This window comes from Bos javanicus, chromosome 3 (assembly GCF_032452875.1).
Source record: "Bos javanicus breed banteng chromosome 3, ARS-OSU_banteng_1.0, whole genome shotgun sequence".
Lineage (NCBI taxonomy): Eukaryota > Metazoa > Chordata > Mammalia > Artiodactyla > Bovidae > Bos > Bos javanicus.
The window spans coordinates 74994728-75021886 of NC_083870.1; the positions used below are offsets into that span (position 1 = coordinate 74994728).

At 37.8% G+C, this 27159-nt stretch overlaps 1 protein-coding gene and 1 pseudogene across 3 annotated transcripts; one reads left to right on the forward strand and one right to left on the reverse strand.

Moving 5' to 3' along the window:
- Positions 1 to 27159, reverse strand: CTH (cystathionine gamma-lyase). Of its 3 annotated transcripts, none has more exons than XM_061411604.1 (12): positions 26825 to 27159; positions 22884 to 22965; positions 21048 to 21143; positions 17878 to 17987; positions 15333 to 15464; positions 12326 to 12383; positions 11792 to 11869; positions 10527 to 10679; positions 5902 to 6023; positions 4559 to 4611; positions 861 to 999; positions 1 to 568 (listed from the first exon to the last, which is right to left on the reverse strand). In XM_061411604.1, exons 1-12 carry the CDS (start codon positions 26990 to 26992, stop codon positions 542 to 544), a joined length of 1218 nt encoding a protein of 405 aa, XP_061267588.1. In that variant the 5' UTR covers positions 26993 to 27159; the 3' UTR covers positions 1 to 541. The 3 variants fall into 3 exon arrangements, 2 of the variants coding, with proteins under 2 accessions (XP_061267588.1, XP_061267587.1); XR_009735403.1 differs by lacking the exon at positions 1 to 568 and adding an exon at positions 3560 to 3752 and having other exon boundaries at positions 914 to 999; positions 26825 to 27138; XM_061411603.1 differs by lacking the exon at positions 1 to 568 and having other exon boundaries at positions 577 to 999; positions 26825 to 26992.
- On the forward strand, positions 6993 to 10190 carry LOC133245045 (craniofacial development protein 2-like; annotated as a pseudogene).

Here is a 27159-nt window from a genome sequence, read left to right on the forward strand (position 1 = left end):
TGCATGTGGTAATTAGATTTATTTTTAAAAAAATAGTAAGTACAACCTTATATCAGTAGAATTTCACAGACTTTTCAGATATTTGATTTTTGGCTTATGATAATTAAGTGCAAACCATTGCTTTGAGTGCTATTTTCAACATACAAAAATCACACTTAACTTAAGAACATTTATTCAATAATTTAAATTCCTCAGAAAACATCAAAAATGAATTACCATTATATTGTAAACATAATCAATATAAATCTTAAACTTGAAAAAAAGAATACAATCCCCAATAGCATCACAAATCTCACCTCCTTCAGAGGCACATGTATATCAAAATTAATAAAAAGATCTGAGCAGAATTGACCTGTCAGTTACAATAAGGGAAAGAGGAAATTTTTTAACAGGGATGATCCCAGGAAGATTACAGCTGTGAAAGGTAACGAGGTGCCTTGAAATTTTCATTTGAAAATTCTGTGGAGGCTCATTAATGGTCCATTCAATTATTCAGATTTGATCGTCTCAGGAAGCAGTCACCAACAGCAATTCCGGGATGCTAGTTGGAACTTGCATTTGGAGGGTTCTGTTTTAATGGTGCACAAGAAAAATACATTATTAAACCTCCAGGCAAAGCCTTCACCTCCTCCAAGAATTCTTTTCTGACAACTACCTTCTTTTAAACCTGCACTTTGGACTGAGTTCCCCTGCACATTTATACATGCTATTGTAATAAGAGAAGAAAAAACCTTTACAGAGAACAGCGAGGCCACTCTATAAACAGAGTGGCTTCCCCACCACCCTCCAGATTAAGCACACACACGCCTGCAGACACACACACACACACACACACACACACACACTAAAACAAAACTCACAGCTGCCTTCAAAGCTTGATCTAGATCATCCAGTAGGTCTTGTTTATCCTCTAAGCCCACTGAGAGTCGAATAAGTGTGTCACTAATTCCAAGGACTTCTCTGTCACTCTTAGGCACTGATGCATGGGTCATGATTGCCCTGGAAGAAAGAGTGAGCAAATTTCTGATCACTATATTGTAGCAGTGGAGGCATGTTTCTGTCTCATAAATTGCAATTATTTTCAAATTTTTTTCTATTCTAAATATCAAATCCTTCATACATATACCTGCAATGTTTTGTAAACAAAAGATTGAGGAATTGTGAAAATTATCTTTTCTAGTCATGCTTTTAAATGAAAACCACGATTTTTTGTTGTTTTTATACCATCAGTGAGGTATACTCAATCAGAAACTGAAAGTGCCAGTCAAGTGCTCGCATACAGGAGGGAAAGACATAGCTTTCAGTGTGTAAATTTTAACACCTACCTGAATGAGGCCTTGGCCAGAAGTCAACACCCCATGACCATCCAGCTGTACTTATAAGAGGCCTCTTGGACCAACAGCTGGTCAGAATTAATTCTGTTTGGATCAAAGGATCAGCCCAGAATTGGACCTTCTGAGGCAGATCAGGGAAAAAACAACCTAGGATTGCTAGTAGCAATCACTAAGCACTAGGAATTAACTTCAACTCACAGTTCATGACACAGAGGCCTCAGAGGATGTTTAAAACCATCTAGTAACTCACTGTCAACATTGACCTGTGTAAGGGTAGAGCACCTACTATGGGTCAGGCACTACAGTAAGAGCTGGGAAACCAAGAAGAAGGAGAGATTATTTTTACTCTAGGTAACAAACCAGAAGCTAAAGACTGACGATTCACCAAACAGAACAGTCTACGGTGAACGTTAAACAAATATGGACAACAAGGGTTGCTGGAACTCAGTGGAGGCTGAATTTCTGTGGGCTGAGGTATCGTGAAGGAAAGGCTCACCGTCTTATTGAGCACTTGAGTACACTGCCCCCACACTCAGCCCTCCCTCCCCACATCCAGCAGAAGGAATCACTGTCTCCTACCCACTTTAGGCCCATGGAAAGAAAATCTTAGTAAATGAATATTAAATGAATAACCTCTTTTATGACTCTAAGGAAGTGATGCTCATAGTAAATGAATATCCTCTTCTATCACTCTAATGAAGTTTTACACACAAACATCCTCCTAAAAATTTCTTCCTTTTTAGGTTTCTAATTCCCTGAAAGAGAGTGAATACTCAGAAACAAGAACTTAGGCCTCTGGGAGCAAAAGACAGGTATATGAATCTCAGCCCCTCCACATACCGGCTGAGTTGGACTTGTAAGTTACCAGTCCTCAAGTCAATTTCCTCATCTGGTACAGTGTTACCAACATTTTACAACCAAGGAAACTGAAATGGAGAGTGGATAAGTGAGTTTTCTAAGGCCACTGAGCTAACACATGTTGTTAGGCTGAGAGACCGACCCAGTACCCGCTGGCTCTGCTTCTCTCTCGATGATTGCAATGCTGCACTGGTTGCAGCATTGTTGGGAGACTTGAAATGAGGAGGACAGAACAGACAAGCTCTGACCTAAATTTATTCTTCCACTGGCATTGGGGTTACAGCCTAGCTGGAGTGCCCAATGGCCAAGCAACTTTAAACCAAATCCCTAAATAAATCAGGTGAGGTCTACTTTTAAGAGAGTCTTAAACTAATACACACTGTATTACTACAAAAAATAAACCAATTTCATATGCTGAGTGTGCCCTCTTGTGCATCCAGACTTACTAGCAGGCATCTTCCTAAAAGACTAACAAAAACTTCTCTGTCTTATCTTAATTGTTTGAATCATTATTTGGGCATCATCTTTTTAAGATTATGAAATTGCCTGACTCTCCCCATGAACTGTAAACTACTATAACAGGACAGGAAATGTGCCTACATTCTTCAGTTCAGTTCAGTTCAGTCGCTCAGTCGTGTCCGACTCTTTGTGACCCCAAGAATCGCAGCACGCCAGGCCTCCCTGTCCATCACCAACTCCCGGAGTTCACTCAAACTCATGTCAATCGAGTCGGTGATGCCATCCAGCCATCTCATCCTCTGTCGTCCCCTTCTCCTCCTGCCCCAATCCCTCCCAGCATCAGAGTCTTTTCCAATGAGTCAACTCTTCCCATGAGGTGGCCAAAGTACTGGAGTTTTAGCTTCAGCATCAGTCCTTCCAAAGAACACCCAGGGCTGATCTCCTTTAGAATGGACTGGTTGGATCTCCTTGCAGTCCAAAGGACTCTCAAGAGTCTTCTTCAACACCACAGTTCAAAAGCATCAATTCTTCGGCACTCAGCTTTCTTCACAGTCCAACTCTCACATCCATACATGACCACTGGAAAAACCATAGCCTTGACTAGACGGGACTTTGTTGGCAAAGTAATGTCTCTGCTTTTGAATATGCTATCTAGGTTGGTCATAACTTTCCTTCCAAGGAGTAAGCGTCTTTTAATTTCATGGCTGCAGTCACCATCTGCAGTGATTTTGGAGCCCCCAAAATAAAGACTGACATCCCTGACATTCCTCAACACATAGTTATTTCAGAAATGTTTATGAAAATTAAAACATAGAAATATACCATGCATCTAATACAGCTGAAAATTAATAGCTAATGATATTGATTTATCCGTGCAATAATTATAATACATGGTCATAGAAACTCACCTCCCTGCTCACTGTTTTTGATGCAAAGCCTCAAGAGTGAAGTTGCTAACATATTTCTGTGTGACATTTGATCAATCAGCAAAACTTTCTGAATCTTTGTTTCTTTGTCTGTAATATAAGTTGCTGGACTCCCGGATCTTGGGTTTCTGTGTTTTAATATCCTCTGGTGCTTTGATAAAATTCGATGAATTAGCTAGGTTAGATAGTGAAGGGCCAGGAATACTAAGTTAGATTTGGGGGTTTATCTCATAGAGCCTTTTACCCCAGAGAAAAGAAAATAAATGGACCTGATGGTAACTAGTAGGGCTCTCCTCTGACAAATAAGAATGTGGAGGTATTTGATCAGAAACACATTCTCTGAGAGCTTTGATATCAGCCCTTCTAGTTCAGTCTTCAACCTCCCTTATAGGACAGAATTGGGTAGAATAAGTAGCCCTGGTTCAGAGGTCAGAGAACCACTGCTGAAATCTTCTTCAGGCAAACAGAGGAAAAAACAAAACTTGGGAAAACACAGCTTATTGATCCCGGTAGATTTTTAACAGGGTCTGCATTCTCTTGTGGAGAAGGCAATGGCACCCACTCCAGTACTCTTGCCTGGAAAATCCCATGGACGGAGGAACCTGGTAGGCTGCAGTCCATGGGGTCGCGAAGAGTCGGATACGACTGAGCGACTTCTCTTTCACTTTTCACTTTCATGCATTGGAGAAGGAAATGGCAACCCACTCCAGTATTCTTGCCTGGAGAATCCCAGGGACAGAGGAGCCTAGTGGGCTGCTATCTATGGGGTCGCACAGAATCGGACACGACTGAAGCAACTTAGCAGCAGCAGCCGCAGCAGCCATTCTCCTGAGTTAAGAGTCCATTCCAACTAGACAATGCCATGCTGCCCTTATTGCTAAATAACTTGAACAATCACTGATTTTATCCTACTCCTTTCTCAAACAATCATTACGGCTGAAATCAAATTTAAAATACTGAGAAAAACAGAAATATACTTACGGAAGCTCAGCAAGACTTTCGTATCCTCCCAAGCTTTCAGCCAGAGTAAATAACTATGGCAAAAAAAATAAAATAAAATATATATACATATATATATATATGTATATATATAAAAATTTAGATTCTCCACTAAAATAAAAATACTAAAAAAAAAACTAAAAATAAATGTTTTTAATACAATGACCCTGCAATGCGAGATGGAAAATTGTGGCAATTATGAATAATTACTACAAAATAATTATTACAAAAACTACAAACTGGATAAAAACTTGGAGAAAAAATGAAAATAAAATCCATAACAATGAGGCCATTAACAATTGATCTCACCAATTAGACATATGGCATGTTAACTTTTAAAACATTAAAAGTTGATCAAAGTGAATCTTCTATACCTTCCTCATTTGACCTCATATAAAAGTAAACCTTAACATGAGCTCTCAAACCTCAGAATTATTACATTTGAGACCCAGCTCTGTGGTTACCCTTTATATAAAAATCTCTTAATATCTTTTAAGTTATACAAACTTACTCACTAATATGTACCATTTATCAAATGAATATATCCATTTAACCCCATCCTGGAGTAGAAAGGAAAACTCAGTTGTTGCATTTAGTGTTACTGTGTGTTACAGAATTTTACAAACATGTTAAAAGTTACTTTCACAACTGTATGCAATTAAATGTACACTACTATATCTCTGATTTTAGAAGTGGACAAATTTTAGAACCAGTAAGACTTTGACTAATCTGGCAGCATTCTTTTCTTTTCTTTAGATTTGTAGCATTTAAAACTCAGAGTCTTAAATACATGACTGCATGCGCTCAAAGTAAGCCCAAAGCATGGAGTTACACAGGCCTCTCTCCCAGGGCTCTGGAGAGACTCCTACCTCTGTGAACTTTAGACAAAGGCCACCTTTCCCTCACTCCAGGCAGACACAGCCTGAGAGGCACAGGGTTCGGGAAGTCATTCCTAGGCTGGATTTCAGTACAGTTTTTCAGCAGTGTACTGACACAGTACTGAGGTTTTTCATAATATTTCATTTGAAAAGGCAGTTAGTTCACTATAAATTTAAAAACAAATGGCTTAGAACATTCTGTCTCTCTCAAATGGATGAAAGCCCCTGCAGAGTTAAGAAAATGAACATGTTCTATCTGCTATTGCATCACTCTTGCTTCAAGTGATTTTCTAACCCAATGCATTTCATGACAAAGAGGTTTGTGGATGTGACCTGCAGATACAAACACATTAATCTGAGTTGGGTGGAAGTGAGAAGTAATGAAGACCATAACGCTATAAGAAGGCCTTAATGTCTATAAATTAAAAAACGATTTTGTAAAGTTACCTTTAAGTTCTGGAGGAAAGTTTCAGCATGTTGAAGAGAGCCCTTGATATAAAAGGTGACCATCCCCGGGCAACCTGTGCACTGACGCTTGGCCAGCTCATGCTGAGGATGAGAAGGCAGCCCTGTAGTCATAAAGTATAATGAATATCTCATTTCAGAGTCAAACATGTAATTTCAGGACAACAACAACAAAAAATCACTGTTCATTTAAGTCAACTGCAAATAAGGCTAATAACAGGCTTTATGCCATGTTCACATCTGACCTCTTGTTCTGGCCCCTGTCTATCTTGTGAAAGTGGTTCAGTCATGTCCAACTCTTTGCAACTCCATGGACTGTACAGTCCATGGAATTCTCCAGGCCAGAATACTGGAGTGGGTAGCCTTTCCCTTCTCCAGGGGATCTTCCCAACCCAGGGATCGAAGCCTGGTCTCCCGCATTGCAGGCAGATTCTTTACAGCGGAGCCACAAGGGAAAACCAAACTGCCATCATTTTGACCTATCTTTTCTAGTCTCTCCTAGCTCTAGCCATGCCAGCTTTCTTTACACCAGCGGCACTGAACTCTTCTTTTATCTTGGGACTTTTGCACATGCTATCCCTTTAGCCTGGAACATTCTCCCGCTCACTGCCCCCTTCCCTCTGTTAATTATATCCTCTGTAATTTCTCACTTAATATCTGTCTTATGCTTCAGGCTAACTCCATGAAGAGAAAGCTATTTCTTTTGTTAATAATTGGATCCCAGATCCCAGTGCAATGCCTGGCCCATGGTTTGCAATTGATAAACATTTATTGAAGAAATCTGAATTGCCTTGTCCAGGCACTTTTAACAAATGCTAACCCATTTCCTCAAGGCACAGTCCAAAACTTTTCTCCCTCTCTCCATTCAAATACACACCAGTCAACAGCTCTTTACCTAGTGTACATATTAGGGCATTTAGTCTCATTTGTATTTCTGCCTTGGCTTACCTAAATGCCTTAAAGGCAGGGATCAAGCATAATTCTCCTTTACACCCAAGACTGTATGAATGCACACCTCAAAAGGGTTTAAAATAACTATTTACTTATGACCACCACAATATAAAAGTCTAGTAAAATAAATTCAAAGAGTGGCAAAATGATAGGATACTGAAAGAGGAACTCCCTAGGTCAGTAGGTGCCCAATATGCTACTGGAGATCACTGGAGAAATAACTCCAGAAAGAATGAAGGGATGGAGCCAAAGCAAAAACAATACCCAGTTGTGGATGTGACTGGTGATAGAAGCAAGGTCTGATGCTGTAAAGAGCAATATTGCCTAGGAACCTGGAATATCAGGTCCATGAATCAAGGCAAATTGGAAGTGGTCAAACAAGAGATGGCAAGAGTGAATGTCGACATTCTAGGAATCAGCAAACTGAAATGGACTGGAATGGGTGAATTTAACTCAGATGACCATTTTATCTACTACTGCGGGCAGGAATCCCTCAGAAGAAATGGAGTGGCCATCATGGTCAACAAAAGAGTCTGAAATGCCGTACTTGGATGCAATCTCAAAAACGACAGAATGATCTCTGTTCGTTTCCAAGGCAAACCATTCAATATCACAGTAATCCAAGTCTATGCCCCAACCAGTAATGCTGAAGAAGCTGAAGTTGAACGGTTCTATGAAGACCTACAAGCCCTTTTAGAACTAACATCCAAAAAAGATGTCCTTTTCATTATAGGGGACTGGAATGCAAAAGTAGGACATCAAGAAACACCTGGAGTAACAGGCAAATTTGGCCTTGCAATACGGAATGAAGCAGGGCAAAGACTAACAGAGTTTTGCCAAGAAAATGCACTGGTCATAACAAACACCCTCTTCCAACAACACAAGAGAAGACTCTACACATGGACATCAACAGATGGTCAACACCGAAATCAGATTGATTATGTTCTTTGCAGCCAAAGATGGAGAAGCTCTATACAGTCAGCAAAAACAAGACCAGGAGCTGACTGTGGCTCATACCATGAACTCGTTATTGCCAAATTCAGACTTCAATTGAAGAAAGTAGGAAAAACCACTAGACCATTCAGGTATGACCTAAATCAAATCCCTTATGATTATACAGTGGAAGTGAGAAATAGATTTAAGGGCCTAGATCTGATAGATAGAGTGCCTGATGAACTATGGACTGAGGTTCATGACATTGTACAGGAGACAGGGATCAAGACCATCCCCATGGAAAAGAAATGCAAAAAAGCAAAATGGCTGTCTGGGGAGGCCTTACAAATAGCTGTGAAAAGAAGAGAAGCGAAAAGCAAAGGAGAAAAGGAAAGATATAAACATCTGAATGCAGAGTTCCAAAGAATAGCAAAGAGAGATACGAAAGCCTTCTTCAGCAATCAATGCAAAGAAATAGAGGAAAACAACAGAATGGGAAAGACTAGGGATCTCTTCAAGAAAATCAGAGATACCAAAGGAACATTTCATGCAAAGATGGGCTTGATGAAGGACAGAAATGGTATGGACCTAACAGAAGCAGAAGATATTAAGAAGAGATGGCAAGAATACACAGAAGAACTGTACAAAAAAGATCTTCACGACCCAGATAATCACGATGGTGTGATCACTCACCTAGAGCCAGACATCCTGGAATGTGAAGTCAAGTGGGCCTTAGAAAGCATCACTACAAACAAAGCTAGTGGAAGTGATGGAATTCCAGTTGAGCTATTCCAAATCCTGAAAGATGATGCTGTGAAAGTGCTACACTCAATATGCCAGCAAATTTGGAAAACTCAGCAGTGGCCACAGGACTGGAAAAGGTCAGTTTTCATTCCAATCCCAAAGAAAGGCAATGCCAAAGAATGCTCAAACTACCACACAATTGCACTCATCTCACACGCTAGTAAAGTAATGCTCAAAATTCTCCAAGCCAGGCTTCAGCAATACGTGAACCGTGAACTTCCTGATGTTCAAGCTGGTTTTAGAAAAGGCAGAGGAACCAGAGATCAAATTGCCAACATCTGCTAGATCATGGAAAAAGCAAGAGAGTTCCAGAAAAACATCTATTTCTGCTTTATTGACTATGGCAAAGCCTTTGACTGTGTGGATCACAATAAACTGTGGAAAATTCTTCAAGAGATCGGAATACCAGACCACTTGATCTGCCTCTTGAGAAATTTGTATGCAGGTCAGGAAGCAACAGTTAGAACTGGACATGGAACAACAGACTAGTTCCAAATAGGAAAAGGAGTACCTCAAGGCTGTATATTGTCACTGCTGATTTAACTTACATGCAGAGTACATCATGAGAAACGCTGGACTGGAAGAAGCACAAGCTGGAATCAAGATTGCCGGGAGAAATATCAATCACCTCAGATATGCAGATGATACCACCCTTATGGCACAAAGGGAAGAGGAACTATAAAGCCTCTTGATGAAAGTGAAAGTGGAGAGTGAAAAAGTTGGCTTAAAGTTCAACATTCAGAAAACGAAGATCATGGCATCCGGTCCCATCACTTTACGGGAAATAGATGGGGAAACAGTGGAAACAGTGTCAGACTTTATCTTTTGGGCTCCAAAATCACTGCAGATGGTGACTGCAGCCATGAAATTAAAAGACGCTTACTCCTTGGAAGGAAAGTTATGACCAACCTAGATAGCATATTCAAAAGCAGAGAGATTACTTTGCCAACAAAGGCCCTTCTAGTCAAGGCTATGGTTTTTCCTGTGCTCATGTATGGATGTGAGAGTTGGACTGTGAAGAAAGCTGAGTGCCGAAGAATTGATGCTTTTGAACTGTGGTGTTGGAGAAGACTCTTGAGAGTCCCTTGGACTGCAAGGAGATCCAACCAGTCCATTCTGAAGGAGATCAGCCCTGGGATTCCTTTGGAAGGAATGATGCTAAAGCTGAAACTCCAGTTCTTTGGCCACCTCATGTGAAGAGTTGACTCATTGGAAAAGTCTCTGATGCTGGGACGGATTGCGGGCAGGAGGAGAAGGGGACGACAGAGGATGAGATGGCTGGATGGCATCACTGACTCGATGGACGTGAGTCTGGGTGAACTCCAGGAGCTGGTGATGGACAGGGAGGCTGGTGTGCTGTGATTCATGGGGTCGCAAAGAGTCGGACACTACTGAGCGACTGAACTGAACATGTAAGTCTGCTAATTCACATTAGTACTTAAAGATTTGTGAGAAGTGAAGGAATTCCAAAAAAGGTAAGAGAATTTCAGGGGAATTTTGTCATCAAGTTTTTTTTTTTTTTTTTGTCATCAAGTTTTAACTTGATAAGTATAAAGTCTCAATGTATATCAGATAAAAGTTAGAGCTAGTACAGAACAGCAGACTGATAAGATTGTAAGCAAATCAACTGGAAAGTACAAGGTTATAATTCTGGAATGTTGTTCAATCACTAAGTCAGGTCCAACTCTTCAAGCAGAGTCCAGGCATCCACTAGACTATTAGACGACTCTAGGCTAAAGAGCACATCTATCTTCTTTACCATCAGACCCACATACAGCAGCACTCAATGATAAGTGGACAACAACAACAAAAAAATACATGAAAGCACCTAACTTACAAATGTTACATAAACAGAATGCAAGGGATAACATGTAAAATCCTAGAGTAACCACATGTGCTTAGAAAGCAGATTAACATACCAGGATAAATAACCTTTTCCACCTGAGGATTCGACTCCAAAAACTGAGCAACTGCCATTCCGTTTTCGAAATGCTTCTCCATGCGGACTTGTAGAGTCTTCAGACCCCGATTGCAGAGGTAACAGTCAATAGGAGATGGAACTGCTCCAAGAGCTGCAAAATGAATATGTCCTGGGTTAGTTTGAAGGTGAAGACAGACCCAGAAAAGCCTCTTGCCACTTTTTTTTATCATAGTGACTATGGGAAGCTAACAACAAAGCCCAATATTTGAGTTTTAGTGGGAAAAATTAATATATCAAGGAAGAAGCATGAGAACGAGGCATAAAACATGCTTAGAGAAATGGGCTTTAAAATGAGAAGGGAAATGAATATCCTAAAAACAAAGTACAAACACAATCACATAAATTTTTCAAATATGAACATCAATAGTCCTTTCCATGATTTTAATAAAAGGACACACTGCACATAGCTTAATCTTGTATTTCTTTGAAAGAGTATTAAAGCACACAGAAAAAATAGCAGTTCAGCTTCTATTATTCCTGGGTGTTCTACCAACATTCTACTAATATTTAGCTTCTGTCTAAAGCAGCCTGTGGTTTCCTAGGCCTCCAGGATATATGCATCATTCCTTCTTTTTATAAATGAAAGGAACTTAGCACACAATAAATTCTGGTTTCCATCATCAGTGCCCCCTTTTGTTGCTCTAACATTTATTCCCTAGAAGGGGATTTTTATTCCTAATTATACTGATCTCTGTCAAATCACATTGGTTAAAGTCGAGTATTTTTCAATAAACCCTTATGGACACCTGAGATAGTAAACAATCTAAACAGAAAACTGATATTTAGATATCTGTTGAAAAATACAAGTTTATATCTTAAGTACCATTTAAAATTAGATATCATTCCAGATATAAAAGGTATAGTATAAGAAAGCCATCATTCCAAATGTTTAAAAAAAAAAAATCCATTGTCTTAAAACTAAAAATTCACTTGGGCTTTAACAAATTGTGATCAAAGTTGACATGGATTTGAAAAATAAGAAAACATCCCTTGGCCATGCTGTAAAGCTCTATTATGCTATAATAAATAGTATTTTTATAACTCAGTTTTTCTTTCCTCTAAAAAAATCAGAATTTTCCTTCTATTCCCCATTTCTTTGTAAATTAGTGGAATGCTATCACTTCACAACACTTAGTGGAAATACAATATCAAATGTAGTCACTTTGAGAGCACAAGGGGAAATTCAGGCTTTTTAATACTTACAATTTTGCAAGAAACGGAGCCTATCATGAAGGCTCTCAGAATTCAGTGACACTAAGCCCATTACAACATCACTGTGGCCTAAAAACAAAACCAAAAAGCTTTAAGTTAAAAAACAATGTATAAACATTATTCCTCAGCTTATAATTTCTAAAATTAGACTTTGACTTGAAAAAAATCTCTGGGGAAAAGCCTTATAGAATAAGTTTAAATATACTTTACTCAGTTTGGTAGTAGCAAAGGCTATATCTAAAACAATAAAATTAAAATCCTATAAAATATAAGTGTTTCTTTGTAAGCTGTCAGCAGGATAAAATCTTTTACAGTAAATTTTAATCCTTTGCTGATGTATCATGAGCATAGTTTTGTCTGCTATAAATGAAGTCCTATATTTAATCAAAGGATAATTCTCTAACTTTCTACCTGTGTCAGAGAAAATCTGTATAATAGTAGAAGAGAAAGGATAAAAGGATAAAGCCTTATGCTATTATCATCTATCCATGGAAAAGAATGAAGTCTAGACTATGCATGTCTTACCATTCATGTATTTTGTTGCTGAATACATACAAATATCAGCTCCCAGAGACAAAGGCCGCTAAAAGGAATAAAAAAAGGTTTTTATTTTAAATGGGAAGTCACTTGAAAATATCCTGCATTACTTACCTATTTACTATTGTAAATTCCACCCCTATTTTAATTTTTCAAAAATACGTACATCTTAAAATTTTCCAGGACCTCTATTTACCTTTCCCTTGATATCATCTTTCCCTTTCCTCCCTCACACCAAATAAAACTACAAAAGTATTGGATTCATTATTCAATCCAAAGGCAGACGTTTTCTGGAAATAGCAGATAACACAGGTCAACAGGCCTTCTGAACTTGTTTCTTTAGAGCAATTGCTGACTAACCCCTAAATTTATTACCTACAGAAGACATGCTGGCATTTTATGACTCAGTAAATACACAGAATGGTTGACACAAACACTTAGCAATTGTTATGTCAAGTAAATGGAAAACTAATTTGCTTAGGTTTTTAATCATTAAAACCTTAGTGTATGCTGTGGTTATTCATTTTATTTGTCACGATCTTTACTCTTAATTACTCTTTTATTATTCTAGTTTTGTCAAGTGTAAAATCACTTGTACAGAAATGTGTTTAGATTGGTTTCCCTCACCCAATTTTCCTGCAAAGTAGTTCTTTAGTCTTAGACGTCTTTGTTTACAGTGAAAATTAATAACCAACTTATTCACTAAACAATATAATATCAACATCTTTTCATTTAAAATTTCTTTAAAATAAAGTGTGTGTATGTGCAGGTGTGTGTGTGTGTGTGTGTGTGTTTAACCTCACCATTTGGAGGCTGGGGGACTTTTCATGTAAGTTCTCAAAAATAGGACATTTTAAGTAAAGCATTGCTCAAAGCACTCTGTACATATGTGTTTACTCATCTCTAAAGTGATGGGTCAAATTAGACAATGTGTAAAGACTGTTCCAGTGCCAACATTCTGTAAACCCTATGGTCAAAATGAAAAATAAAAGCCTGTAACTAACATCTGTTGATCTCATTATGCTCCAAAAATCATGTTAAATAGTTCACATAACTTAGTGAAGCAGTGTTCAAAAATACTTCAACTCAGTAAAATCAGTATGTTTATGACTCTAATTGTACAGACAAGGAAAAGGAACTGAGAAAAATAAAATAGATCACTCAGATTTTAAAAACTGGTAGAGTCAGAACTCAGACAACCAGAATCCAGAGATTCTACTCTGAAACTTTATGCTGGTATGTCCATTTTGCCTTTTGTGAGACTTGCAGAAGATCAAGAAGACAAAAGGCAGGAAAAGAAAGAACATACCCAGTTTTCATGAGGGTAAAACAAAGAGAGGATCTTTTCAGATTTGCTTTGTGGAACCAATGCATGTGGTGGCCTAGGGACAATGTGATTCTGATTAATTCAACTGGAATGAATCCAGATTGAAAATTGCAGTTCCTGGCAAATGGAATATGATGTGGGCTTCAGAAAAGTGGAAAAACTGGACCTATTTTAGTGACAGTAATATGAGAAAAAGGGCCAGGCCTGATGAGTAACCTGGGCAGGCTCAAGCTAAAACAATTCATGCAATCTCTTTGAGAATATACAGAACTTATGATGACTCAGCCAGAGCAATCCTCTGCTGTATTAACTGCCCTACTCCAAGTGGTAGATGGAATAAGGAGCAGGTATAAAAACACCCAGAGTGAAAATCACTTGGGACAAACAGATGATGCCAGGAGATTTTTACTTGGAAACGGACTGCTTTACTTGAGCTAAGAGTCAGCTGAAGTTGTATCACAAGCCAAAGGTAGACAGATGGCACATGAAACCATATGAATACAATGTAACCAGGAAATGTGTTTCAGAAAAGAAAGATGAAACACAGTAGTGCCTTCTGAATAAAACGGACTAAGGTGAAAACAACTTTGTGCAAATTCCCAGGGAGTCAGTCCCTCACATGGAGGCAGCAGCCTGGGCCAACTTCAGGGACCGATAACAGAAGAAGGGAATGTAAACTGTTTTAGCTCGTGAACATCAGCCTAATTGAAGAGCTGAAGAAAATGAGCTGGGCTTTTAGGAACTCTACAGAATACAGGTGAACTACAGGAAGTGCAATAAGAATGACCACAAGGTACAGACAGAAAGTAAAGAGCAGGGAGATGGTAACTCCTAATAAGAAAAGGAAACAGTTAAGTTACTCAGGGAAAGAGAGGTAGAACATGTGGGGAAATGGCAGACTACTAGGCAATTATAGAAAGATTCCCAAGATGACCTACCAAAAGGAGCAAAACAGAAAGGAAAAAGTACAAGGTTAAAAATAAAGGGATTGAGGATGGATGGGAGGGTTTGAGTTGGGAAGAGATGTATGAAAAGGAATAAGCAGGAAAAGAGTTTAAAAGGAGAATGATAAAGGAGCTGCACAGATACAAGGTGATACATAGAATACGAATTTAGGATACAAGTCAGGTAAAGATACAGAAGGAATGGTCTATGAAACATGAAGAGAAGACAAACTAGAAAGAAGGAAGGGAAATGGAGAAATAAGATGTGTTTTTATCTGGCTAGCCTTGCAAATAAAAGGAAAAGAAAAGCTATACTCAGTGATGTTTCCGTACACGATGGACATCTGCAGGACTTATAATGACATGTATGTATATATATACACACAAAACTTACTTAGAACCAACACATAAACATTGAAGTCCCTACTATGTGTAAGGCACTGACATATACAATCATATAATAAGAGCAGGTCTTCAGAGAGTTTACAGAGAACCTAAAAGCTTTAATGAAGATAATATTTAAAAAACACAAAGTCCTATACAATATACTAGCCTAGGGTTGAAAAAATATTAACTCATGGTAGGAAAGATCCAATTTCATTCTTTGTCTAATCAATAATTGTGATTAGGTTTCATGTAACTTAATGTAAACAAGTCCTTCCTCTCCTAATTACAAGTACCTGTATAGTCTACCAATTATGCTAAAAATATTACTTTCATTTACCTGGAAATATGCTGACATAAAAGTGTTATCCACAACCAAAATGATGTCTCCATGTTTATGGACCGTATGTGCGCAGGCTTCAATGTCAATCATCTTCAAGCTAGGGTTTGTGGGGGTTTCAATCCAAACAAGCTAAAACAATTCAGTAAATGACGATAGTTTGTAAAAATACACTAGACAAACATATATCTCATGCACTGTAACCATCTGGGAGGCTACACGGGAAGACCATGGAGAATGAAGTTTAAAGGTCTGAATCTGAATCCTAGCCCCATGAATTTCTGAGAGGTCATCACAGCTAAGTAACTAACCCTCTATGTTCTCCCAATTTTTCATCTGTACAATAAGGTTGATATCATTTACTTTATACAGTAGTCATAAGGATCAAATGAGATAATGTACATATAAGCAGAAGAACACTCAAGTTAATCACTATAATTATTTTCCATTAAAAAGAGGATGAATTCCAAAGACATACTCCAAAGTCAGGGAATTTTGCTCTCAAAGATAAACAAAAGATTGTGTAAGATTACATTCTGGAATTTTCAGTAAAGAGAACTATTTGATACCAAAAATATTATGACTAGTAACTTAAATAATGTCAGATGCACTAGAAACTACAAAATAAGTCTGCAGAACCTAAAGAAGAGCACAGGTTTTGGAGTGAGGAAGAGAAGTGACACATACACAACAAAAAACCCGGCCAGAGCTCACTTAAGAGATGGTATCATACTATCTGTCTATCCAAAACCTAGCACAATCCCCACATCATGTATGTTTGATAGTTATTGAAAAGACCAAAGAACAGAATTCTATTTGTTAAACAAGCTGCTACTATTTTGATTGACATTATCTACTGTGCTTTGCTTTGCTTCGTTGCTCAGTCGTGTCCAACACTTGGCGACCCCATGGACTGTAGCCCGCCAGGCTCCTCTGTCCATGGGAATTCTCCTGGCAAGAATACTGGAATGGGTTGCCATGCCCTCCTCGAGGGGATCTTCCCAATCCAGGGATTGAACTCAGGTCTCCTGCACTGCAGGCGGATTCTTTACTGTCTGAGCCACCAGGGAAGCCTGACAGTATCTACAGCTTTCTTTTAAAAAGGGTTAATGATTCTTTCTTCATTGCCTATATAAATGAGCAAGTGATCTGGCTTAACACTCATCCTATTTTAGAGTTTTACTATAGAAAAGACAGGGTAGTTAAAATAATGCATATTCTACAAGAGCATAATTATTTGAGAACCTATAAAAATTTATTCCTGGGTAAGAATTTATCATTCCCATTCATAATTTTAAAAAGTAATTAAAATAAAAATAAGTAAATAAATACAAAGTAGATTTTATCTAGACTTTAAAAATCTACTTTAAATGATGAGGCAGATATATCAGGGGGGAAAATGTATTAATTCAAGTTGGTAAGGAACCACTACATAAAGTTCTGCTGACAAGAATTAATATACACACAATTTGCTTTCCTCCCTTAGAAAGACTCAGACCATCTATTTTAATATCTTTTCTCCCAAGGAAGAAAAAAAAAGTTCCTTTGAAAACAACCTTAATCACTCAAAGAGCACCCTGGAGTTAATTTCAAAGTAATTTGTATGAAAAAAAATTTTTTCTCTTTTTTAGCATTCACAGCAACATAATCTTGAGTACAAACCTTTTAATCATTAGCAAAAAGTTGGAAAAGGCTGATACTTATAAAAGATGCTGGTCCTTCTTTTCCCCATGCAGAATTTCAATGAGGTTCCAAGAAAGAATATCACATATGCCATTCATTCCCGCACAAAACATCTTCCAGTGGCATACAAGCCTTCCCAGGACGGAGGCTAAGGATCGCCTGTGGCCCTTCTGTGCTTCTATTATTTTGCTGAAGTATCCTTCAGAACCCTTAATGCTATGCTTATTAGGATTTGGGAGTTTACAAGGTTCCTTTCTATAACCCAAACTCTGTGATGACTTCTGTTACCAACACTAGCTTGGTAATGCAGTTAAGAATTGTCTGCTTTTGCTAACAAATTTTTTAACTGTCATCATGTATTGGGTACCATAATAAAGATTTCATATGCCTTATTATCTCTGGAGGAGGGCATGGCAACCCACTCCAGTATTCTTGCCTGGAGAACCCCATGGGCAAAGGATCCTTGTGGGCTACAGTCCATGGAGTCACAAAGAATTGGACACAACTGAGCAACTAAGCACAGCATATGCCTTATCTCATTTAATTCACCCAACTACTTTTTAATAAAGCAGGTAAAATTACCTCTATTTAGTAAATGAAAGAAATGAGACTTTGATTAAATAATTTGCCCATGATAATATACCAACTATGATATAGAATTAGAATTTGAATCCCACTACAGAATGCATGTACCTAATCATTAAGCTACAGTATCCAACAGAAGTCAGACCTATCCTAATCTTGATGGCTTCGAATAGCTTCCAGGAAAATTGGTTATTCAGATTTAAATTATGCCCTCAAGTAAACAGAAATGATGAAAATTTAAAAATCACAAGGAAAAACAAACTGAAAACTGAATTACCTTGGTTTCTGGTGTAATAGCTGCCTCTAGCAATTTGGGTTTGGAACAATCAACAAAAGAAATCTTTAAGCCAAATTCAGTTGCCACCTGCCTGAAGTACCTGTTTGTACCTGAGGCAGAAGAGAATCAGATAAAATGAAAAAGAACATTGTATTTGGAAATATTCATTCCTTAAAAGTATAAACACTTTAAAAATATGAGGAAGTGTCAATCACCAATAAAGAAACAACCAAAAGCAAGTCTACTTTATTTGAACCTTCTTGTATGCTAAAGAATGTACTCAGTTGCTCAGGTGGGTCCTTGCAACCTCAGGGACTACAGCCCTCCAGGTTCCTAGGCTCATGGGATTTTCCAGGCAAGAACATTGGAGTGGGTTGCCATTTTCTCCTCTAGTGGATCTTCCTGACCAGGGGATCAAACCTGCATCTTCTGCATTGGCAGGTGGATTCTTTACCACTGAACCACCTAAAGAATATAGGGCTTTAAGCCACACTAAAGAAAATAAGGCTTAAATTTTAAACTAAAAGTATGAGTCAAATAAAACACACTTGATACCCACACCAAGTGGCATGAAGCAAAAAATGTTTCTTAACAGTCTCTACTCTTCAAACATAAAGTGGCATGCTCCCTAAAACATCAATATCTTTTTCTAACAATTCCTTCCTAGTATTTAAATCTAAAATAAATGAACCAAAATCAATGAAATGTTCAAAGTAAATTTTCAGACCGATTATACTTTGGTACTAGAAAAGAACTAGTTATTATCCTTTGTACTTTCTCAATATTTTTGTTATGTGGTTCTGAAAGCCTTAAAAGAAAAATGAGATCATGTAAACCAAACAACTAGAGTTTTATAGTGAAAGAAGATAAATCATTCAATTTAGAATAGTTAATTTTATAAATACTGATCTGGATTTAAGGTTTATATATGCAAAATTAAAGAAAAATTTACCATTATTGACAGTGAACCAAAAAAGGAAGAAAGAACTTTATCATCAAAGACTCACTAGACCTTTGGTAGACTCACCCTAGGTAATGTGAGATTGAAAAAGAATGTAAAGAATTGTTTAAAAAAAAAATCAACAGCAATTTTCAAGATTTTGTACCTAGGTTTATCAAGATGTTTTAATAGTGTATTATAATAGCATCTAAAGGTTTGTTTTTTCTGTAATTTCAATTCATCAAACTATCATAGGGAGCTATGATAAAATATAAAGCTTTTTACAAATTTCTGAGAGGGATAAAATGATTATTAAGAGTAAGTCTCTTCCTTCAAAGAACTTACAGATTTAACTTGTTCAAACAGGAGATAGACAAAGTGATAATATTCTAGAAGTGATCTTTTAGTTATCTGGATGCACATGGAATATATATGTACATATATGCAGAGTACATCATGAGAAACCCTGGGCTGGAAGAAGTACAAGCTGGAATCAAGATTGCTGGGAGAAATATCAGTCACCTCAGATATGCAGATGACACCACCCTTATGGCAGAAAGTGAAGAGAAACTAAAAAGCCTCTTGATGAAAGTGAAAGAGGAGAGACAAAAAGTTGGCTTAAAGCTCAACATTCAGAAAATGAAGATCATGGCATCCGGTCCCATCACTTCATGGGAAATAGATGGGGAAACAGTGGAAACAGTGGCAGACTTTATTTTTGGGGGCTCCAAAATCACTGCAGATGGTGATTGCAGCCATGAAATTAAAAGACACTTACTCCTTGGAAGGAAAGTTATGACCCACCTAGATAGCATATTCAAAAGCAGAGACATTACTTTGCCAACAAAGGTCCGTCTAGTCAAGGCTATGGTTTTTCCTGTGGTCATGTATGGATGTGAGAGTTGGACTGTGAAGAAAGCTGAGTGCCGAAGAATTGATGCTTTTGAACTGTGGTGTTGGAAAAGACTCTTGAGAGTCCTTTGGACTGCAAGGAGATCCAACCAGTCCATTCTGAAGGAGATCAGTCCTGGGTGTTCTTTGGAAGGACTGATGCTAAAGCTGAAACTCCAATACTTTGGCCACCTCATGCGAAGAGTTGACTCATTGGAAAAGACTCTGATGCTGGGAGGGATTGGGGGCAGGAGGAGAAGGGGATGACAGAGGATGAGATGGCTGGATGGCATCACCGACTCGATGGACATGAGTTTGGGTGAACTCTGGGAGTTGGTGATGGACAGGTAGGCCTGGCATGCTGCGATTCATGGGGTCGCAAAGAGTCAGACACGACTGAGCAACTGAAGTGAACTGATGTACATTAAAAAAAAATTTTTTTTTGCTGTTGTTTTGAACACAAAAATCAGTTTTACTTAAAGATAAGGGCAACTAGTAGTCCTTACCTTCCCACTTACCACCTTACATAACTAGCATTTAAACAATTTGGAATAAAAGATGTTAAATTTGTATCCACACAGATAGGCTACAAAGAGTAAGGCCCTTTGATCTTAAGATTAAAATGATAAATGTTGAGTACAGTCTTAAGCACATTTTTTGGAGAAAAAGGTCCATAGCTTTCATGGGTTTTCAAAAGGGTCCCTAAAAAAAAAAAAATTAAGGAGCATGGTGCTTAAAAGTTGGGTAGAGTTAAGCCCTTTGAGAATGACCTGGACTATAGACATTTTCACTGCAGGAAAAATTTTAAATTATGTAGAACACTATCTCTCTAAATACTATCTTCTCTAGAGCAGAGTATGTCTCAAATAGGTCATCCCAGCAGCTTAAATGGGATTCCCAGGTGGAGGGCAGTAAGAACCCACCTGCCAATGCAGGTGATACAAAAGATGTGGGTTTGATCTCTGGGTAAGGAAGATTCTCTGGAGGGAAAAATGGCAACCCACTCCAGTATTATTGCCTGGAGAATCCCATGGACAGAGGAGTCTGGCAGGCTACAGTCCATGGGATTGTAAAGAGTTGGACATTATTTAGTGACTGAGCATGCATGTGGCAGCTTAAATAAAATTGTTATTAAACAATCAGTTTTATAAGCAGTTCTAGAGTGTAGACCCCAGTTGTTTCTGCTCCTCCTTTACCAAGTGTGGAGCAGCATGGAGGTGTTCATCATATTTTGAAAAGATAATCAATAATCCAAGTAGCAATGTTAATATAATTCAGGAACCATTTTATTGTCTTTAAAATAACAGCTGAAACAGCATGAATGAGATAGGTCACCTACCTCCATACACATCATCCATACAAATAATCTGGTCTCCTGCTTTTAAGAGATGGGTAATGGTCACAGTGGCTGCTAAACCTGAAGCAAAGGCCAAACCTAAAATAAAAACCAAGCTAGAGTAAGCCAAAATGCCAGGTTAAAAAACACCTACAGTATTTACTTGCATTACTTTAAATCCCTCTCTCTGCTGACTAAAGGACAACCATCACTACTGAGTCATCAGAAATCCCCTGATTAATACCATTACAAAATCCTCCTTTCTATTTCAAAAACAAAAAATACTTAATTCTGCTTTGGTTATAGCAACATCTCTCTGAAAAGCTTCAAAGAAATAATTGCTTACAAAATTCTTAGTCAAAAGATCAATTGCCAATTAAATTACAGTTTAAAAATATCAAACTCTAAAGAAATTTCAAATTTTAGGAAGAGAGCTAAGATACGATTCATCCATTAACTATATGATATTCAATTGAGCAAACATTTTAACAAAATTCAAAATCATACCTGAGATGTGTCTGATAAATTTAAATTTTATTTAAAAAAATGTTTTAATGTGGATTCTCTTCTAAACATATGTGATCTGGAATCACATATTGAACAGAAATAGTGAAGTTGAACAATAAAAAAAAAACTGGCACTGTACATTAGACCCTGTAAAGGAAAACATCCTATAAAATATCAATATATCACCTTGATGATAAAAAATCACCTGTGACTGATAGATGGGATATCCAATTAACTTGAAAAATGTAATTATTTCAAAATTTTCTCAGAAAAGTTGAGGTTGGCATTGCAATTTTCTACCAGGCAGATTCACAGTCCACCCACGAATTCATATAGAAAGCTAACCTTGAAATCCAATTCAAAACAACCATGTTTTCTGCAGCCCACCTGTAGAGTGTCTAGCATATGAACCCTCAGCTTTTATACCCTCTGTGGGAAATGTACACCATACAGTATTAAATTTCAGAAATTTGGTGTTTAAAACATTCTCTCATCTAAAAAAAAAGAAACCCCAACAACTCATGTTAATATTTCTAATTCTTACACTCTTGCTGTGAGAAAACTCCTAAGACTCTTATTTTCTAACTCATTATTCTGCCCTCATTTAGTATCATTTGTATAAAAAATACAAAGATGATTTAACAGCCATTCATTCTATTCACGGAAAGAATACTAGATCTGAGGAGTTAATTCGTAATCTCTGAAAGTACAGTATCAAGGACACCTGGCTATTGCAAATGTTCCTTGGTCCTATTCTCGGGCCCCAGTAGCAGCAGTTCTAGATTCCCTAGAACTTACTCATAAATTTCTCATAATTTTAAAAGCCATTTATACTTGTTTCCTATGGAATGACGATTCAAATCCTGTGTTAATATCTATATTGGTTGCCTTCTCATTAACTTGTAAGAGATTTTTATATTGAAAAAGTAGCCCTCTGCTTTAAAAAAAACACACACACACACACAATGGCAGGTGAATGAACCAGAGCATTAAAAAGTTTATGTTCTCATGCATGGTGTTGTAAAACTTGGTTAAGTTGTATCTATTTATATTGACAGCTCCAAGTGAAGAGTAAATTTACATGAATACTAAGTGACACATTCTGCCATTTTGCCTCTATTCAGATTTACTTTCACTTTATAGCTACACATATACATATGAAGTCCACTGTGCAACCAGGGCAAACAATTCAATGTCTTAGAAAAATAAAAGTTTTGAATTAGCTAATTTCCTTATTTCTTTCCAATTCTACATTTCGTGCCTTTATGATTTTCTCTATACAAGTAAGAATGAATTCTAGATTTTACAAACTTTGAAACGAAAATCACTTACTGTACTTAGCCCCATCCAGCGCCGCCACTGCTTTTTCCAAGCAATTCCGGGTGGGATTTCCAGAACGGCTATACTCAAAACCCTGAAGGAAAGAAGTCAGAGTTCACCCTAAGAGATTTAAATTTATTATCAGAGTCTTAACACGGACATCTCCACAACTACAGGGGCATCCTACCATAAGGAGTTTCTGTTGTTTATCTATGACGTGTCTTGCCATTAGACACAAGAATGAGTAGTATGTCAGCCAAACTGGATTAGAATTCTGTGTCTGCCACTTAGGAGCTATATGCCAATAGATAAGTTACTTAATATGTTCCAGAATCAATCTCTAGACCTGTAAAATGGGAATAAAATGCAGGTATCTAGTTCATAAAATTGACATTAAGATAAAATGAGATAATGTATAATAACTTCTTTGCATGATGCCTGGCATGTGCTAACCACTGGGATAAATGGTAGTTCTTATTATTAGCATTATTATTATGTTAGACTCATCTCTACCCATTAATCTAGGGGTATTAGGAAACAGGAATCACCTGAATCAACAAAGTAAACCTATTTCTAACCTGCATGTCATTTCCTAAAAAATAAGTGATGCAAGTTCTGTTTAGCATCCAGCAGGAAGATATGCTTACAAATGCCTGAAGTTCAGGTCTTAGTTCTACAAAAGTGACTCAGAAAAGGGAGTCATTCTCAGCAAAACAGCTCTACACAATCCTTTTTTAAACTTTGCATTATATTCCTTTTACACATATGGTACTATACTAGCTGAAGTCACCCAGTCATTTTATTTGATTTATTTTTATTGAGGTGTAGTTGATGTACAATATTACCTTGTTTCAGGTGTACAACATAGTGACTCACAATTTTTAAAGGTTATATTCCATTTATAGTCATTGTAAAATATTGACTATATTCCCCATGTTGGTACTATGTATTCTTATAGCTTATTTATTTCATATCTTAGTATTTAACCTCTTAATCTCCTGCCCTAACTTCCCCCTATCCTTTCTCTCTCCCCACTGGTAACCACAAGGTTCTCTATATCTGTGAGTATGGATTTTTTCTTGTTGTTGCTATAGTAACTAGTTAGTTTTATTTTTTAGCTTTCACATGTAAGTGATATCATATAGTATTTGTCAGTCTCTGTCTACATCCAGTCATTTTATTTAATCCTCACAACCTGCTCTGAAGAAACTAAAGCCAAATGTTACCAGGTATGTCAGAGCCGGAATTCAAAACCAGGATTTAAACACTGACTAAAAATCCTATACATACTTTTGTCCTCCTTTTTCATACAGCACATAACAAAGCATAACCACTTTTTACACCTGGTTCTGATTCAGGAGCTCCCAGTACTAATTACACACACATATGCGTGCATGTGTGCTAAGTCACTTCAGTCATGCCCAACTCTTTGTGATCCTATGGACTGTAGCCTGCCAGGCTCCTTTGTCCACAGGGGTTTTCCAGGCAAGAATACTGGAGTGGTTTGCCATACTCTCCTCCTGAGGATCTTCCCAACAAAAACACATATATTACATAAAGGTATATGCTTCATACATATAAATATATATATATATATAAAATCTGTAGTTTATTTATTTAAGGTTTGTTGCCATGTTTTTGACAAACTGAGCAGACATATTTTATAGGGCTCCAGGAGATCCTCATCACTCTCCACCATCGCCTCCTTGATTCGACCTGCAGCTGTACTCCAGATGCAAAAAAACTGTTTGGAATCATGTGGCTACTGCCATGGAAAGGTAGCCCATGTCTTCCTAAATATTCATGGCAGAGATTTAACTTTGTGGAGAGAAAAGAAGCAAAACTTCCCACACTATCACTCATTCAATGGTTTTCCAAATGGAACTGAAGAATTAGATGCTTCTCATTTCAGTTCCTTGAGTTCTCTTTAGTGCTCTTAACTGATATATTAAAGACAGTAAGAGGAGTTTGGGGGGACTTTCCTGGTGTTTCAGTGGTTAAGACTCCCTACTTCCACTGCAGGGAGCACAGGTTTGGTCCCTGGTTGGGGAACTATTAACAAGATCCCACAAGCAGCAAGGCATGGTGGAAAAAAAAAAAAAAAGAGGAGTTTGTGGATTTTATCACCTGGTTGACTCTCTGAAAACATTTAATTATTAATATCATAGCTAAATTATTAACTTTTGCATTAAATATTAAAGCTTGGGGAGCTACACATTCATGAAGGCTTACACTGAGAAGGAACTTAACAGACAGATGGTGTACACATTTTGATTACAAGTTACAATAGCTCAAAGTACCCTAAATAGAACTCCACCTCACAAAACAAAGGGCCATGTCTAAAAGAATTTCCTCAACTTATATAATACACTAAAGAGGTGTTTGAAGTATTGATACAACCAAGGTTTTAGATCTACAAAGTTTATTCAGTTATATTTGACACTGAACAACTCAAGAGTTAAGGTGCCAACCCTCTGCTTAGTGTAAAATCCATGTACAACTTATAGTCTGCCCTCCATATCTGAGGTTCCTACATATCTGTGCTTCTGCATCCCCAGATTCAACCAACCACAGGTTGTGCAGCACTGTAGTAGTTACAATTGAAAAAAAACAACATATATGTGGACCCACACAGTTCAAACCCCTGTGTTCAAGGACCAATGGTAATTTCTTTTGGACCTCAGCAACTTTTAAATACTACAAGATCCATCAAGTACTCTACAGAAGAAGAAAAAGCTATGTGATTAACACAGAGAGCTTTCTCATCTATGACTCTGGGTAAGTTCCTTTTCTATTAAAAAATATACAATACTTGTCCTGCGCTCTAATCTGGTTGTTAAGGATCAAATGGAAAAAATGTACATGTGAACACTGTGAAACTACTAAGCAATTATAATGTATCATACCATATAGCTTAACTTACATATCAACAACTTACATGGCAGGTTCTATTATTAAAACATTTATTTACACAGGATAAGTTAAATTACTTATAAGTAAGTAGATAAGTTAAATTACTTCCTCAAGATTGCCCAGCTCAGAAGAGGTGCTGTTAGAATTCAAACCTAGGGCCTCTGACTACATGATTTATGCTCTTAATCACTAAGTCACACTGATGCAATGGGTTAGATTGTTGCTAACATAACTGTTAGTACAGCACTGCTGCTGCTGCTGCTGCTGCTGCTAAGTCGCTTCAGTTGTGTCCGATTCTGTGTGACCCCATAGACGGCAGCCCACCAGGCTCCCCCATCCCTGGGATTCTCCAGGCAAGAGTGTACAGCACAGTGTGGATTAAAGCCCAAGAGTGGGTGGTGCTCTAGAGCAAGAATGAACCCCAGATCCATTACAATGGCCTTTGCAATAGATGCTTAACATCCCTAAACCTCAGGTTTTTCATGAGAGAAATGAGAACTGAGTTCAGAATAGAATTGCTGTAAGGATTATCTGGGGTAATACATGTAATACATATGATATAATGTAGGTATGTACTGATATCTGGCATACAAGCAGTACCCAATATCTATAATAACTATTGGAATAATATTGGGAATTAATAGCTATTGGGAAGGATCTTGATGCCAGATGAGTTATGACTTAGTTTTTTAAGTTGACTTCTTACTATATCTTTATAATTTTTGTTGCTTACGGTAACTCAAGGAAGTTATGATAATTTTGACGTGCAAATCTGCCCTAATCACATGAATATCAGTCCAAATCTATACAGCAAGTTAGACAAACTGTTCCCTCTAGTCCTGCTTATCAAAAGAAATATGATCACTGAACCATCCAATACAAAGCTTTATTACAAGGAGGTTTACAGGTATCCTTACAGTAAACATTCTTCGTGATAATACACAAATTACACCTTACAAATTACTTGCGTGCTTCTTAATTTATAAGCCATCTCTCTTTTACCGCCCAACACTGGACCGCCCCAGACAGACCCAGCTCACCGAGTGCTGGCCAGGAGCCCCTTGCTTGAACGTGGTGGACAGCGAGATAGGGGGCACTACAGCTTGGGAGGTCCATTGCTCCGGTTCTTGGCCCACGTGGATGGCCTGCGTAGCGAAATGCTGGAACCTAGGCAGGAATCCGTGTGGGGAGGCTTCTTTTTCCTGCATGCTGAGCTGCGAAGAAAGGAAAGAGTAAAAGAGCGAAGAAGATAAAACTATGAAACTGATGCGTCAGGACTTGAAAAAGACGGAAGAATTAGGTGAATGGGAGGTAAAGGTACTCAAGGGGAACCAGCAGCGAGTGCACAAGAGCCGAACCCTACCCCTCCGTAGCT

What these genes read in the sequence shown, in the direction of transcription:
- CTH (XM_061411603.1), bottom strand. Translation starts at nt 26,992, where the DNA reads ATGCAGGAAAAAGAAGCCTCCCCACACGGATTCCTGCCTAGGTTCCAG. An exon ending in AGCAACAAAATACATGAATG is followed by an intron (nt 11,870 to 12,325) that starts GTAAGACATGCA and finishes TTTTGTTTTTAG; the next exon opens with GCCACAGTGATGTTGTAATG. An exon ending in CTTTCCTCCAGAACTTAAAG is followed by an intron (nt 4,612 to 5,901) that starts GTAACTTTACAA and finishes TTTTTGCCATAG; the next exon opens with TTATTTACTCTGGCTGAAAG.